The 16486-nt window shown below is 42.3% G+C and overlaps 1 protein-coding gene across 2 annotated transcripts in view; it reads left to right on the forward strand.

The window, feature by feature from the left end:
* The first annotated feature begins 2537 nt into the window (after positions 1 to 2537).
* Positions 2538 to 16486, forward strand: part of LOC133459552 (serine/threonine-protein kinase DCLK1-like) — an 85582-nt gene continuing 71633 nt past the window's right edge. The window contains exons 1-3 of one of the 2 annotated variants that reach the window (XM_061739618.1): positions 2538 to 2681; positions 3450 to 3851; positions 5776 to 6125. In XM_061739618.1, the coding sequence (XP_061595602.1) occupies positions 3491 to 3851; positions 5776 to 6125 (711 nt within the window). In that variant the 5' untranslated portion in view covers positions 2538 to 2681; positions 3450 to 3490. Of the gene's footprint in view, positions 2682 to 3346; positions 3852 to 5775; positions 6126 to 16486 lie in introns of those variants that run through there. The other variant, XM_061739617.1, reaches the window with a different exon arrangement.

Consider the following 16486-nt stretch of genomic DNA (forward strand, 5'->3'; position numbering starts at 1 on the left):
AAAATTCATTCTAATTTCATTTTATAATTAGCTCCGGATGGGATAGACTACAGACTTCATTAGTACATGTGACTGAACTCAAACTTTGCATAAATGAAGTCCCTTTTGGTGATGCATTAACAGATAAATGAGTCGTGACCTCACTTATATGTTTTAGTGTCTAAAACACCTGTCCGAGTTAAAAAAGCAGATGCGGTGCTGTACTGAAAGAGTGGACTGAAAAAACATCCTTGATCTTTAAAAAGAGAAAGAGCCAGGTATACTCCTGTCCAAACCACTGCATACAGTATGTCCTCTGGAGGAATGTACAAATAAAAGAAAACGTGCCACTTGAATAGGCCTAGCTGGGCAAAATTCCCAGTCTTCAGTCTTTTCTTTTGCAATAGCCTTGTCATTTTCTAGGGTCAAACGTAGCTTACAACAGGAATTGCACTTTATTTCACATGTAGAGATGGTAAAGTCTTGGTTTCAAATGTTTGACTACTTTGACATTTTCAGCACTGACTGTAATATAATCCCCAACTATGCAAAGTTGAGTTCAAGACTAAAATTTCTTTGTTTTAACCTCAGATTTTATACGTATTCACAGAAATGCTTTAGTTCATTTTCATCGTTTGTCCTTTTGTGTAAACGTGGATGTTTGACTTGTAAATGCTTGAGAACATAAACCCAGCCGTTACCTTGTCCTGCCCTTGTCCTGCATTTCTCTGAAACTTTCCCCCGCATGTGCCCTGTTTTCTCCAGATTCATTTAGATGGGAACACCTTGTCAGCCCTCGGTTTGTGACGCACACCGAGTCCCCACGAGCGTGTCCCCAAATAGAAAAATCTGTTTTTGGGGGGTAAAAAATGTGACAGTCACACTCGGACTCTTTTAAGGGAATGTTCACCCAAACGGGCATGTTACATATTAAAATGGAAAATTAAAAATGAGCGGTTTCAACTTACACCATCGCTGGAACCGAACAATGATGGACAACACACACATACAGTACATTATCGCTCACGAGGAAGTGGGTGATAGTGGGTTGTGTGGTCTCTGGGGACCAGGATGTAGGCCAGTTGGCTCTATCTCTTCCCGCCCAGAGTGACTATTTCCTGCCCTAAGAATAGTTGGTGCTTAAAGAAAGATACAAGCCAGATAGTGCATGACACGGGCTCATTCTGCCCATCGGCTCTCCTCCTATAGGTTTGGTGTGAAGCACTTTAGGTTCATTGTGTTATTGTATAGTGTCGTACTACAGGACTGTCTCAGAAAATTAGAATATTGTGATAAAGTCCTTTATTTTCTGTAATGCAAAAATGTCATACATTCTGGATTCATTACAAATCAACTGAAATATTGCAAGCCTTTTATTATTTTAATATTGCTGATCATGTTTACAGCTTAAGAAAACTCAAATATCCTATCTCAAAAAATTAGAATATTCTGGGAATCTTAATCTTAAACTGTAAACCATAATCAGCAATATTAAATTAATAAAAGGCTTGCAATATTTCAGTTGATTTGTAATGAATCCTGAATGTATGACATTTTTGTTTTTTTAATTGCATTACAGAAAATAAAGGACTTTAACACAATATTCTAATTTCTTGAGACAGTCCTGTATACTGCACTTAATCGTTCTATGTCGAATTGTCTTGTATATTGTTCTGTTTTTTTTTGTTTTTTTTTGACCATGTATTCTGACTGCCACAGATGCAAAAGAATTTCCGAAAGGACAATAAATTGAAACTAACTAACTAACTAATGATGTGGAATTGTGTTGCAAACATTAAAACATGTATGATATATTATCAAAGATATGAAGTTCTCATCATGCAGCGTAAAAACAACAAAGTATGTTGCATAAGAATTCCTGACCATGTGGGATGATTTGTTTCTTCTGTGTGATTATAGCAGTTTTGTTTCCATCCTTCGCAGTCAGGAACCTGGGGATAAATAAGCCTGTTTGTGAAGGATCATGATCCTTCTTGCTTTTCATGAGAAACGATTCATCGGCTTGACAGATTAAATTTTTTTTGGTTCATGTATGTTTTCAGAAAATGAAAGCAAGTTAGGTTATTTATATATTTCTCCTCATTGAACAGAAGTGATACCCCCTTCTGGGAGGAGCTGGGAGGCTGCAGGATCAGGACCTGCAGGATCTGGACCTGCAGGATCAGGACCTGCAGGATCAGGACCTGCAGGATCTGCACCTGCAGGATCTGGACCTGCAGGATCAGGACCTGCAGGATCAGGACCTGCAGGATCAGGACCTGCAGGACCTGCAGCCTCTCAGACACGGGTGTGAGCCGTGGGTCTGCATCCTGATCAGAAGGGGGGGGCTTGAATGGACATCACGACAGCATGACGTGAAGCAGGAGGAGAGGGAGAGAGGGAGAGAGCGAGAGAGGGAGAGGGGGGGCGGCAGGCAGCAGCTGATACCCAGTTTCCAGTCCGGCGGTGCCTCTCGATTGCTGCGCACATTCCCTGGTGTTGGGCTGGAGCAGCTCAGAGGGGGCAGGACCAGCAGCACCAGCAGCAGCAGCACCAGCAGCACCAGCAGCACCAGCAGCCAGGCTGACCAGGCTGACACCACTCCACTCCGCTCAAGTTGCTCCTCACATCTGCGGGGAGCTGCACATCTGCCAGGCTGGAGGTGGAGGTGACCGTCACCGAGGCGCTGACTGCTCGCCTGGGTGAGTGAGGGGGAGCCGGGGCTGGGGGGGGGGGGGGTCTGTTTGGCTGCGCAGCGTGCGCTCCAAATCCAGGATACAGGACTACATCATATCATACACACACACGTGTGTATATGTGTGTGTATATACGTATATGTAAATATATATATAGGCTATATATAATATATATAATAACAAGTGTCTTTTAAAATTAGTCATGATCTATCTATCTATCTATATACATATATATCTATATATCTATATATATATATATATATATATATATATATATATATATATATATATATATATAAATATATATATATATATATAAATATATATATATATATATATATATATATATATATATATATATATATACATATATATATATATATATATATATATATATATATATATATATATAGTTATATAGTTATATAGTTGCTATATGTTGCTCATTGTTCAGTGTTGTCACTCCTCCGTGATGTGGACATGACAGTTGTTTGTCCTGCTGCTCATCTGTCCAGTGTTTATAGATCAAAATTAATAGGTTGCATTGATTCGTGACTGTCACTTTCCATCCATCTGCACTCTCAACCCGGGCGCATCTCCGTCACCGGTCCACCGGTCCACCGCGCGGCTTAAGAGCACTTAATCCGTCATTAGGGACTTATTTGGAGACACCGGCTGGCCGCCTGACCCGCACCCGCAGCTCCGTCCTCCGTCCTCCCTCCTGTTGTCTCCCTGCTCTCGGTGAAACTTTCCCCCCATCCGTCCTCGTTGCAGACAGCACCGCCGTGCTCCAGCGCCTCGGCGGAGGGACGGAGATGGAGATGGAGCATTTCGACGAGCGGGACAAGGCTGAGCGGCACGGCCGCTCCGGGGCGCGCCTGAACGGGCTGGCCAGCCCGACGCACAGCGCGCACTGCAGCCTGTACCGGACGCGCACCCTGAAGACGCTGAGCGCGGAGAAGAAAGCCAAGAAGGTCCGCTTCTACCGCAACGGAGACCGCTACTTCAACGGCATCGTGTACGCCATCTCCGCGGACCGGTTCCGCAGCTTCGACGCGCTGCTGGCCGACCTGACCCGCTCCCTGTCCGACAACGTGAACCTGCCGCAGGGCGTGCGGGCCATCTACACGCTGGACGGCTCCAGGAAGGTGGCGAGCACCGAGCAGCTGGTGGAGGGTGAGTTTGGTGACACTTGTAGGACAGTTTGTCCCCTGTTTTGGACTAAAAAGATACATCTCAAGCAGGGGCGCCCCCAAAAATGTTTCATAGGGGTGGCCAAAAAATACTTTTTTTTTTTTTACGACAGAGTATTAGGGCCAAACTAAAACAAACATTTTTTTTTGGAAATTACGAGAATAAAGTCATAATATAATGAGAATAAAGTCGTACAATTACGAGAATAAAATCGTCATATTACAAGAATAAAGTCGTAATATTACAAGAATAAAGTGTTAATTTATGAGAACTCTAACAGGAAGAGTGTGTTAAAATGTTGAATATTGAGCATCTTGTGAAGTTATATTTATATATTTATAATATATTTAATATTACAACTTTATTCTCAAAATATTACGACTTTATTCTCGCAACATTATGACTTTATTCTTGTAATTTCTTAGTTTGGCCCTAATACCCCGTCGTAATATATATATATATATATATATATATATATATATATATATATATATATATATATATATATATATATATATATATATATATATATATATATATATATATATATATATATATAATTTTATTTATTTTTTTTAATTATTATTATTAGGCTCAGAAATACTTAAAGAAACGCCTACTGATATGCATTTTGCCCGAATGATTTGGGATGAAACGCACAACTGACGATAGAATCCATGTGACCGGCAAGTGTTTTTTTTTATTTTTATTGAGCCAAGTGGGGTGGCCAGTGGGGGGCCATGGCCACCCCACTGGCCACCCCCTGGTGGTGCCACTGATCTAAAGTAGGGTCGCCAACCGTCACTTGAAAAATGGAATCGTACCGTATTTATAAAATAAAGTACGCGTCCCGTATTGAGCTGAAAAGGGACGCACATTGTCCCGTATTACTGCGAGAGTCAAAAAATAGTCATAAAATGCCAATGGAAAATGGCATTGAGCTGTTGAGTTCATAAGTTATTTTTTCTGTTTTACTACAACTGTAGCTACAGTCATGGCCTTTGAGGCACAAATATGTTTACAAGTTTTCTACAGACTTTCTGTTTGCACTTTTGTTATTGCACTAAAAAATGTGCACTATTACAGGATGGATGTCCTGCTTTCTTTCTATTGTTTTATATTAATTTATACAATTTTAAGTTAAGCAGGATAGGTTTAAGAACTTATTTACTTATTTTATTCAGTTCATTTTGTTATTTTGTATTAAAGTGAATTGCTGGATAATAATTTGTTTTCCATGTGTTCATGGCATTCAGAAATATGCATCTAATTCAATTCAGGTTTGAGTTAAATAGTTAAAAAATAATTTCACTCACAAAAAAAGGGGCTAAAAAAATGAATTACGCCAGGAAAGGTGAAGGCAATCGGGTCGGCCGGCCCTGCCGATGAGGTGTTTATTTTACAGAGAGTTGGCAACCCTAATCTCAAATAGAGGCTGCTTTACTCTTCCCTCTTTCACAATGAACACACTTGGCTTAAGACTAATGGAGAGTCAGCAGTGCCAGCTTTAAAACTTCCTCCTGTAGACCCTAATTCATGGTTGATGAGGATGAAGTTGCTTATATGTCGGCAATCACACAGATTTACCCTTTTTCCAGATCAAATTAGCTCTCACTTTATTGGTTTTACTCTTTTCCAACATTGTCCCAGCAAGATATGACATGAGAAGATAGTGGTTGAGTCAGTGTCGCTATGTTCTGCTCTGTCTCTATTGCTGTACAACTTCTGGCTGAGTGACAGCGCTGCAGCTCGAGCCAAAGGTTTATGTTTGTTTGTTCATGGCTTTCAGATTCCTTCATCTTTTTTCTGCAAAGCCAAGCCTCCCATAAATATTTGCACTCCTTTGCTATTTCCAAATGAAGTGATCCTCTCTCTGATTCCCCTTCCTCCTTTCTAAATCTAACAGGTGAAAGCTACGTGTGCAGCTCAACTGAGGCCTACAAAAAGCTGGATTACGCAAAGAACGTAAACCCCAACTGGTCTGTAAATGTGAAGGCATCAGCAGCGGCGTCCCGCGGCCCTCCTTCCCTGAGCAGCGTCAAGGCCAATATCCTGGAGATGCGTGAAAACAAAGACTTCATCCGTCCGAAGCTAGTGACAGTGGTGCGCAGTGGGGTGAAGCCTCGCAGAGCTGTGAGGATCCTGCTCAACAAGAAAACAGCCCACTCCTACGAGCAGGTGCTGACAGACATCACCGACGCCATCAAACTGGACTCCGGGGTGGTCAAGAAGATCTACACGTTGGAGGGCAAGATGGTGAGCTCTTTGCCGTTTCCTCATTTCACTGACAATGTAGCAGGCAGGCAGGTGGAAGCAGCAACGGGATGACCGAGGGTGGGGCCGGGACCGCAGGCCAGCACGCAGCTCCCGAGGCTCCGGCCTGCAAACATGCACAAAAGAGAAAAAAGGGGGGCCAGCACAAGAAACTACAGGAGCGATTGACAAAAATGATAGCTATGAGATACTTATAATAAATAAAAATGGAAATGGAGAAGAGAGGAAGGGTGAGAGGCACCGCCCAGTGGATCATGTCGGTGCCCCCCTGCAGCAGAGGCCTATAGCAGCATATCTACCACGAAGCTATATTTGAGACTAACTATTATAGTCTTGTTCTACAGCTGCAACTATGACTACTGACTCTAACACACTAGAGTTTACACTACCTAGAGATTTACCAACACCAGCTAGAGGTTTAAACACTAACTATAGGCTTTACTAAACAGAAAGGTTTTCAGTTTAGTTTTAAAGGTGGAGGTGGTGTCAGCCTCCTTAACCCAGATTGGAAGTTTGTTCCATAGTAATGGTGCCTGATAGCAGAACACCCTCCAAATCTACATTTAGATACTCTAGGAACTACGAGTATACCTGCACTCTGAGAATGGAGAGCTCTGTCAGGAACATAAGGCACTATCAGGTCTTGCAAATAATGCGGAGCTAAGCCGTTTTGGGCTTTATATGCAAGAAATACAATTTTAAATTGGATTCTGAATTTTACAGGTAACCAATGGAGCTTTATTAGTACATAGGTAGATTTGTTTTGCAGTAGATGGGAGAAGGCATCTCACATACAATCTTTACAGTCATTCATTTGACACAGGACAAATACACAGAACAGGTTTACGACAGCACAAGACAGACATGGCAGGTATCACATGGCTCACTGAACAGGATACAAGTAGATGTTGCCCACAAGGCAAAGAACAATAAATAGAGGTAGAACCAAGGTCAGGGTTTCTAATAAATAGAAAAAAATAAGTTAAAAGCAGGATAGACCTCAACAATAAATAAAATGCGTTAAGATTTGTTTAACAGAGAGGCAGCAGCAGGGACAGAGCTGTTCCTGTAGCGTGTGGTTCTCGTTCTGGGGACCATGAATCTGCGTCCTGATGGCAGTAGCTGGAACTCACTCGCTAGGGGATGGAGGCATCATTGGGAATGGAGTAGGTGAGCCGCTGCAACTGCTTGGCGTCCAGCGACTCCAGGCCCAGCTGGGTTTCCTCAATCAGCCGACCATTTAATGATCTGGTTGAGTGAGCTCCTTTCTTTTAGGGGCAGGTTTCCGAACCATGATGCTAGTGAAAAAGTTAAAACACATTCATCATGGTCCTATCTATGTGTAAACGGGACAACTTCCTTAGACAGAACAGCCGCTGGTGTCGCTCCGTGCTCACAGCTTTGCAGTTCTCTTTAAATTGTAGGGTAGAGTCAATGATTGTCCACAGATATTTATAGGACTGCACTTTTTCAATGGCTTGTCCCTTAATCCTAACAGGTTCAGGTGTTTTGGAGCAATGCATTTGTCCCATCGTGGCATTGCTGAGTTTTAGTTGCAAAGGCTTCAGGCCAACTCTTGCGATATCTGTGAGGGCTGATATCTTTGTTGACAGGGTTCAACTTAATAAACTAGTTCCAGAAAGAGGAAAAAGACCAAATGGCGCATTGCTGTTTTGTACACAGACCACCAACACCCAGAACTGAAACGGCCCAGTGGTTGTTGTTTTTAAAAAGGAGCTAGAAGACGATTTCAGCCCTGGATACTTGGGATGGTACGAGGTCGGTTCGGTAAATGAGGGCAGCTAAAGTGTGTTGCAGCTCCCTGCCTTGCTGGCTACGCATCAGCCCACAAAGTCGTCAAACCATGAAGCGTCTTTCAGCTTGTCAGGAAGCGGTTGGAGTAGGACCCAGATGCAGGAGACCAGAAGGCAGGAGTTCAAAAACCAGTGATTTAATTGTCAAAATGAACCAAAAGCGCTGCTGAGCAGGATACAAAAGCCAGAAGATGAACAAGAATCAAAAAATGACAAAAACCTGAGCAGAAAACACTGAGGAACAAACAGTACGGACCAGCAGGAAGCAAGGGAAAGACCAGACCAGATATACACAAGGGTGGGGGGGGGGGGGGGGGGGGGGGGGGGGGGGGGTCGCTGGTTCTTCCTTCTCGGACTCTGGTCTCGCGGGTGGCGATACACTATAGATACACTTCAGGTGGAGCTTTGATAGGATTATTATACACACACACACACACACACACACACACACACACACACACACACACACACAGACATACACACACACACACACTCATGCACACACACACACACACACACACACACACACACACACACACACACACACACACACACACACACACGCGCACACAGCCACACACACATATACACACACACACACACACACACACACACACACACACACACTCACGCACACACACATACATATATTCATACATGCACATATACACACACACACACACACACACACACACACACACACACACACACACACACACACACACACACATAGCCACACAGACATGTACATACACACGTACATATACACACACCGTGACACAGCTTCATTAATGCAAAATCTGTCATGTTACTCATTTCTACTGGTTGTCAGTTTTTTATGTACATCTTAGAATTCAGCATCTATGAAATAATCTAGGCTTAATGTTTCACTGTTTGTATATTTTTAAATGAAAGTTGGAGCTTTGTCTCCTCATCCATTCAGCTTGCCATGTATGTGTCTCCCCAGCTGACGGAGGTGGGCATGAACAACTGTGTTTGTACGTCCTGTTCACCAGCACTGAGACATATTTCTGTGCAGAAACATAAAGTTAACAGATCTCTGGAGCCGTGGTGGCCGTTAAGGGCTGGTGTGAAGCTTCACATCACCAGTCACTTTAGACTCACCTAGACAAGCTTCCTTTGATTGAAACAAACCTATGGTGTCTGACCATCACTATTTTATGAAGATGTTGACCTTCTTTTGCCTGAAGAGTGAAATCAAACCCTCAAAAGGCTAAATATTTAATGAACACAGTCCTCTTTTATGAATGAGGAATAATTGTGTGGATTGAGAGGGTGACAGAGACTGGTGGAGTTCAAGAAAAGGTAAAGTTGGGAAAGAAAATCTATGAATGAAGTCTTACCTACGCTGCAGAGATGTGTACCAGAGCTCTGAGCCCAAATATAAAAATAACTCCCCGTCACATCGCCTCGCACGGGCCGCCCACACGTTGTCTTCACTACAGCGCTAAACGGAGACGGTCCCGTGTGTGTGGCAGTGAACTCACTCTGCACTGCAGCTGAGTCACATCAAACCAGCCGCTTCTCAGGCACAAATAGAGGATTGTGTGTATTTGTAAGCAAAGGAGAGAGGCAAGGCAAGTTTATTTATATAGCACAATTCAACACAAGGTAATTCAAAGTGCTTTACATTGACATTAAAAGTGGCAAGACATAATTAGACAGTAAATAACAAATAAGATTGAATAAAATTATGAATAAGATGATAAGAAAAGAAGTAAAATAATAAAAAGCACAAGTTGTTAAAAATAAGGGCAGTAGAGTCCAGCAGGTAAGTATTTAATTTAGGAATACACTTCAGTAAACAGTAATGTTTTTATCCTGATTTAAAGGATCTACAGTTGGAGCAGACCTCAGGTCTACAGGAAGTTTGTTCCACCGGTGAGGAGCAGAATAACTGAACGCTGCCTCACCTTGCTGGTTCTGGTTCTGGAACCACAACAAACCAGATCCAGATGAAGCTTAGGGGTCTGGGAGCTTCATAGGAACTAACAGATCCAGATGAACCTCAGGGGTCTGGGATCTTCATAGGAACTAACAGATCAACCATGTATTTTGGTCCAAGACCATTCAGGTCTTTGTAGACCAGCAGGAAGATTTTAAACTCTATCCATTGACTCACTGGAAGCCAGTGTAGTGATTTCATGACCGGTGTAATGTGGTCCAGTTTCCTGGTGTTTGTAAGGACTCTGGCGGCAGCGTTCTGGATCAGCTGCAGCTGCCTGATTGATTTCTTGTTAAGGCCTGTAAAGATGCCATTGCAATAATCCAACCTACTGAAAATGAATGCATGAATAAGTTTTTCCATGTCTTGTTTAGACAGAATCCCCTTAATTCTAACAATGTTTTTCAGGTGGTAATAGGCAGATTTAGTGATAAACTTTAGATGGCTGTTGAAGTTCAGGTCTGAGTCAATAATTACACCCAGATTTCTGGCTTGATTCGTAGCTGTCAATGACATTGAGCCAAGGTTGATCTTTTCCCTTTCATTTTTAGGGCCAAAAATGATCATCTCTGTCTTTTCTGCATTTAACTGGAGGAAATTCTGGCACATCCACTCATTGATTTGATGAATACAGTTACTCAATGAGAGTAGGGGACTGTAGTCACGTGGTGACACTGAAATATAGAGCTGTGTGTCATCGGCATAAGTATGGTAAGAAATGTTGTGATGTTCCATAATCTGAGCTAGCGGTAGCATATAGATGTTGAATAGAAGCGGTCCGAGAATAGACCCTTGAGGAACCCCAGAGAGAGAGAGGAAGAAGTTGTCTCTTCCCACCTCTCATCATCACTGTTTCTCTCTGCTGGTCCGTCTGCTCCCCTCTCTCAGCCTCTCTGGCTCATGGTGCACCTCCAACTTATTGACTACGTTTCCATGCAGTCAATAACCCTTTTCTAACCGGAATATTAGCAATAACCCGGTTGCGCACGTCCATGTAAACACCAATAACCCCTTTGAGCGAAAAGTTGCGCAAAGCAGAATCTGGAAGACGCTGAAAAAGGCGAACTACAGGGCAGAGAAACAAAATGGTACCAGCCGGTCCGATTATCCGCCGTGCTGCTGGTATTGTTGTTGTTTTGGATTTGGATACAGGAAGAAGAAGCGGAAATGACGGGAATTGCTTCATGATGTTCTCCGTGCGTCGCTGGTTTGATCCAGATATCCCAAATGATTAATCACCATGTATACAGGGATAACCCTGTTTGTTCACGCATGGAAACAGATTATTCCCAATGTTTCAGTAACCGGAATATTGACCCTAACCCGAATTTGGACTGCATGTAAACGTAGTCATTGATTGTGGGAACATGGAGCAAGTGTCCACCTGACAGCAACATCAGAACAACATAATTATTTCTGAAGCAGATCGGGCCACAGGTCAAGGGCGTCGTGTAGCAGCAATCACGTCTTAAATTAACGATTTGTGAGTCATGCTTTTGAACATGTTCCCTGCCTTAGGGCTTTTTATGCCTAATGGCCACTTTAGTCATTTGTATTAGCATTTGTCTCAGGTCAAAGACGTCCTCTTCTAGTGGCTTGTCTTTTCATCTCTTCATCTTTAATGATTTACTGTTAACTCAGTAGGAAGTTAACCCCTGTTAGCTCTCAGCTTTAGCCAATGAAATCCAAGGATCCGATTTTCCTTGAGAAAGCTCCTGTTGAAGATTAAACTCATGCTTTTGGCAGAATGCCTACTAACTCATCTGGTCTTATTCATGACACTTTTGTGGGAGAATATATGTAGCTATTCTGCCCCTGCTGTTTTCATCCCTGTGTGTTTGGAAGTAAGATGGTTTTGTTGATGCTATTTTTAGACCCAACATTGATTGGACTTGTAGGCATGGAAACACGCTCAATGCCAAATGGGCTGTGCTGGGCTGGGAGCAGAATAAACTCCTCATTTTATGTTTAGTTTTGTGTGTGGGCGTGGCCTCATGCTTTTATTTGTGCCATGGAGACGACGGGAGAGAGGAGCTGTGGGATTCTGACGCAAACGGAAATGAATGGTGAAGAACTAGATCATGATTGCATGATGGGACTGAGTCCCTGTGTGGTTTACTTAGAAAAAAAAATTGTGCGCAAGACCTAAGAGCTTTCTGAGAAGAATTTTGACTAATCTAAGCCTGTGGGAAATTTAAACCCACTATCAAATGTTGTTAATCCATGTTAGCTTGACCATTACAGATGAGTTTAAGAGAAAAACCTCAGTATAAAAGAATTCTAGACACAGTAATAAAACGAGACATATTTTATTCAGTATTTGAAAACTAACACTAAGATACATTTTGTATCTATATGAATGACCGACGGAGGAGCTGTGGGACGGCAGCAAACTTGTATCAGTGGCACTTGAATATACATGACTGAACATGGGGAGTGTGCTAAAGGTAATTATCTGAGTGTGCATAAGGATAAGGTTGCCTTAAAGGTTCAGTAAAGCTTGTGCATGTGTGTGTACAGTGGTGCATGCGTGTGTTGTGTGTGTGAGCTGCAGCCGTCACGGCAGAAGTAGGTTTCTGGGCCCGGCTGCCAGCAACATGGAGTCCCAGCAGAGCTACCGAGGAACTTGTGCTTCTTACTTTCATTAACCCCCTCCTAATGAGGCCAGAAACAGACGGGGGGGTGGCTTCCTCTCTGCTTATCCTTCATAAGCATTGTCAGAAGCTCCGTTCAGAGAAAGACACTGCTGCTAGAGCAGACTGAGATGAATAATGTAGGAACTGATGACGGATATGTTCAGCTCTTTTGTTTAGGCTTTTCATCTATACGTTAGATTGTGTGTGTCTGCATTGTTGCTTGACTGTTAGACCAAAACAATGCTTCTATCGGTTTAGAACATAATGCCACCACATCGTGCACTTTTAGCATAAAATGATGGTTCTGGTATTGTTGTTCTTTTCAATGTCAGAGCCCCGTTGACATTTTATTCCTGTTCCATAGTGATCTAAAGGAAGAATTGATTTGATTTTATTTGATTTGATTTGAAGATTTTATTTCGAACATGCATGATAAAAGAGCGTACAAAAAAGTGAAAAAAACAAATACAAATATATGTATATATATATATGTATATATATATATATATATATATATATATATATATATATATATATATATATATATATATATATATATATATATATATATATATATATATATATATATATATATATATATATATATATATATGTACAGCACTTCATACAATAATAGTTCATGGATCCACCAACATGCTCGAAACGGAGTAGGAATGAAGTAACCACTTATAGTGTCCTACCCCTGAATCTTACATACATTCTTACATATAATTAGACGAGTTTCAATAACTGTCAATGCAGTGATATAATACTCAATTATATGTATATATAAATATAGTCAAAATCAAAGCAAATCAAGGTAAACAAAAGAATGCCCAGCATTTAGTTGTGTTACTATGTATGTATGAACTAATAGAAGTAATTATAATGCATAGTATTACACTATCATTACTTTACTATAATACTACAATATAATAGAGAACAATAGACAGCAATGGTATAAAAATATACTTGAATAAATATATAAGTATATGAGTAGATATGCTATATACACTGGTTCATATATTTACCTCCAATTATATACATAAAAATTACTATAAATCTATATATCGACATATCTACATAGAACTATAAATCAGTATATATATATATATAAATACTGTACGTATAATACAACTCAATATATCATATACATACCTACATATAACATATCTATATCCATAATATATATTATATATCTTCATATTTTAATAAATGTACATATCTACATGTTTATTCGTATCTGTATTTTGAATAGTATGTTTCTTTGTATCTTTGTTTAAATGGGGATATGTTTTGAGTTTGTTTTATCTCCATGCTGAACTGGGTTGGCTTCACGTCTCTGTGATTACTTGATACTCCATGTGAAAGCTCATCGTTTTGGGTATCATGTTTCTGTCAGTAATGTGAGATTGGTTGTTAGGAAGACTAGTTCAAGTTCCACCCCCCTGTACTGTTTTGATTGTGTGTAGATCCTACCCTTCTTCTTTGACGTTACCACAACCTCGTATTCACCTGGAAGCTCTGGGCCTTGCCAGCTTTCTGTGATAATTTAATCTAGTTGCCTGGGAACCGGTTGACCTGCTGTGATGTCACACATTAGCACATTAGGTCCAACTGGACTGGTCTGATCAAGACGGCAGACTACTCGTAAGTGGCTTAGAACACTGACATGGCTGGCCTATTTATACTATCTAAGCTCTGTTTACTCACACGCCGCCATGTCGGACCCCAGCTGCCAGGCCTAAGCCATGCCAGGCTCATGCATGCTTAGGCTGCAGATATACGGTAGTCACTTACGTGCCTTTTGTTGGTGTCCTGGCCCCTGGCCTGGATACCTGTCACCTAACAAAGGAAGGAGTCAAGAAAGTTAGTTTTCCAGTTAATTTGATGCAGTTTGTACGTTTCAGATAAGCTAAAGATTAAAAAACTAAAGCGAGGCAGCAACTATTAGCCTTCCACGTGTATAATCCTGCAGACAATATCTCATCCTCCCTCCTTGTCCATCTCTGTGGGTGGTTGCCCTGTATGTGACCGGGGAGCTGGAGGTTTCTATGTTAAGCCGGGCAGACACTGTGCGATTGTCGGCTCGTTTTGGAACCGATTTTCCACTCGTGCGACTATTTTTTGGATCGGGCCAGATTTCGACCCAATCGTTGGTCGTGCCTCGTGCAGTAAATGTGGGGTAACGACGAGAGAGTAACGACGAGAGATTAACACCTGACGACGAGCTCCCGATCACGAATCGTGTGCTCGCAAGAAAATCAAACTTTTTTTTTTTTTTTTTTTTTTTTTTAATATTTTTATCCCGGTTTTTTCCCCCATTTTATCACCCAGTGCTCCTACCTAGACAGTCCTGTGCATTGCTCCCTCTACCAACCCCGGGAGGGCCCTGCACTGAGCTCAGGTCTCCTCCTTAACCTGAGGAGTGAGCAGGCCGCATCTTTTCACCAGACAGGGTGGGGATTCTCTGGCTGGACGTAGCGCGTGGAAGGATCACGTTATTCCGGCCAGATCCTCCCCACCCCATCTGGCTGGCCAGAGGGGGCAGTATAGCCCAGGACTGTGTGCATGTTTTTGTGAGAGTAGCTCACATTAGCTACCCAAGGGAACACGGGGAGAACATGCAAACTCCACACAGAAAGGCCCTTTCACCAACCCCACCCAGGGTGTGGGTGCTGAAGTCATGGGGGAACTAACACGCACTTCAGCGCCCACAGCGTCCCCGGCGGGAATTGAACCCAGGAAAGAAAATCAAACTTGTTTGAAATCCTGGTCGCTCCTCGTGAAGGAATCGCACAGTTGAAGCAGCTATGACCCGATTGGCCTCATCCTTTCACAGAGAGCATGCGCAATAAAAAAAAAGACAGAAAAAGTGCCAAAACTTACGTATACAGTAGATAGTATTAGTCCAACGTGCTATATGTAGACGTTGCTGGCAGCAACGGCTGCATATAGCACGTTAGACCAATACAACTTGCTGCACTTCCAGTTCTCGCTGAAGGATTGAAAGACCGTACTGCTCACGTCTGCCCGGCCAATTCCTTGTCCAAACACGACGTCGTCTTTTCTTTTTTGATTTATCGCCTCACAGGATGGCACAAATTGCCAAGGCAGCGCGTTTGTTTTTGTTGAGCATCTTCGGTGTCTCCCACTTCAGGGTTCCTCCTCTTCCTCCACTTCTTTTTGACGTTGCAGTTCCAGTAACAGAAGTCCGACGTGAGGATTATGATCGTATAGTGTGAGCAGACGGAGCATCAGAGCATCGGGTCGTACAGTGTGAGAACATAAATCGTGGGCTGTGAACTTTTGAATTCAGCGATCTAGTCGTGCAGTTTGAGATGGGGCTGAATCAAACGATTTAAAATATCGCACAGTGTCTGCCCAGCTTTAGCTGTTCTTAAGGCTGCTCTTCTGGACTGACATTCAATTTAATTAAATTTTATTTTATAGCGTCTATTACAACAGAAGTTGTCTCTAGGATCTTTCCAGAGACCCAGAACATTAACCCCCCCAGCAATTATTACATAAACAATGGCAGGAAAAAACTCCCCTAGTGGGAGAAAAGCCTTAAGCCACGGCTGATGTTGGTCCTGGAATCTGTTCCCGTCCCAGCATGGAAGATGCTTCAGTCACCACCGGCACCACCGTGGCCTTCACTTTCCACATATTCTTCTTCCTATTTCAACACGTGGTATTTCTTCAGCTTCCAAATGTACAGTATCTTTCACTGGGGATTGTTCCATCTAGAATCAGTGCTTTCTTCTGGATTTATGGAGCACCAGTGTTTGACTGGTGAGCCATCACCGGTTCACCAGTCTGGGCTTGGATACCCACCGGATCTCTGCTCTTTTATTCTCTGTCAACACGATGCTGACAATTTTATCCTTATCATTTTCAGTAGGATTTTTCTAGGCCTGTGTTGAA

Source organism: Cololabis saira, chromosome 14 (assembly GCF_033807715.1).
Source record: "Cololabis saira isolate AMF1-May2022 chromosome 14, fColSai1.1, whole genome shotgun sequence".
Taxonomy (NCBI): domain Eukaryota; kingdom Metazoa; phylum Chordata; class Actinopteri; order Beloniformes; family Belonidae; genus Cololabis; species Cololabis saira.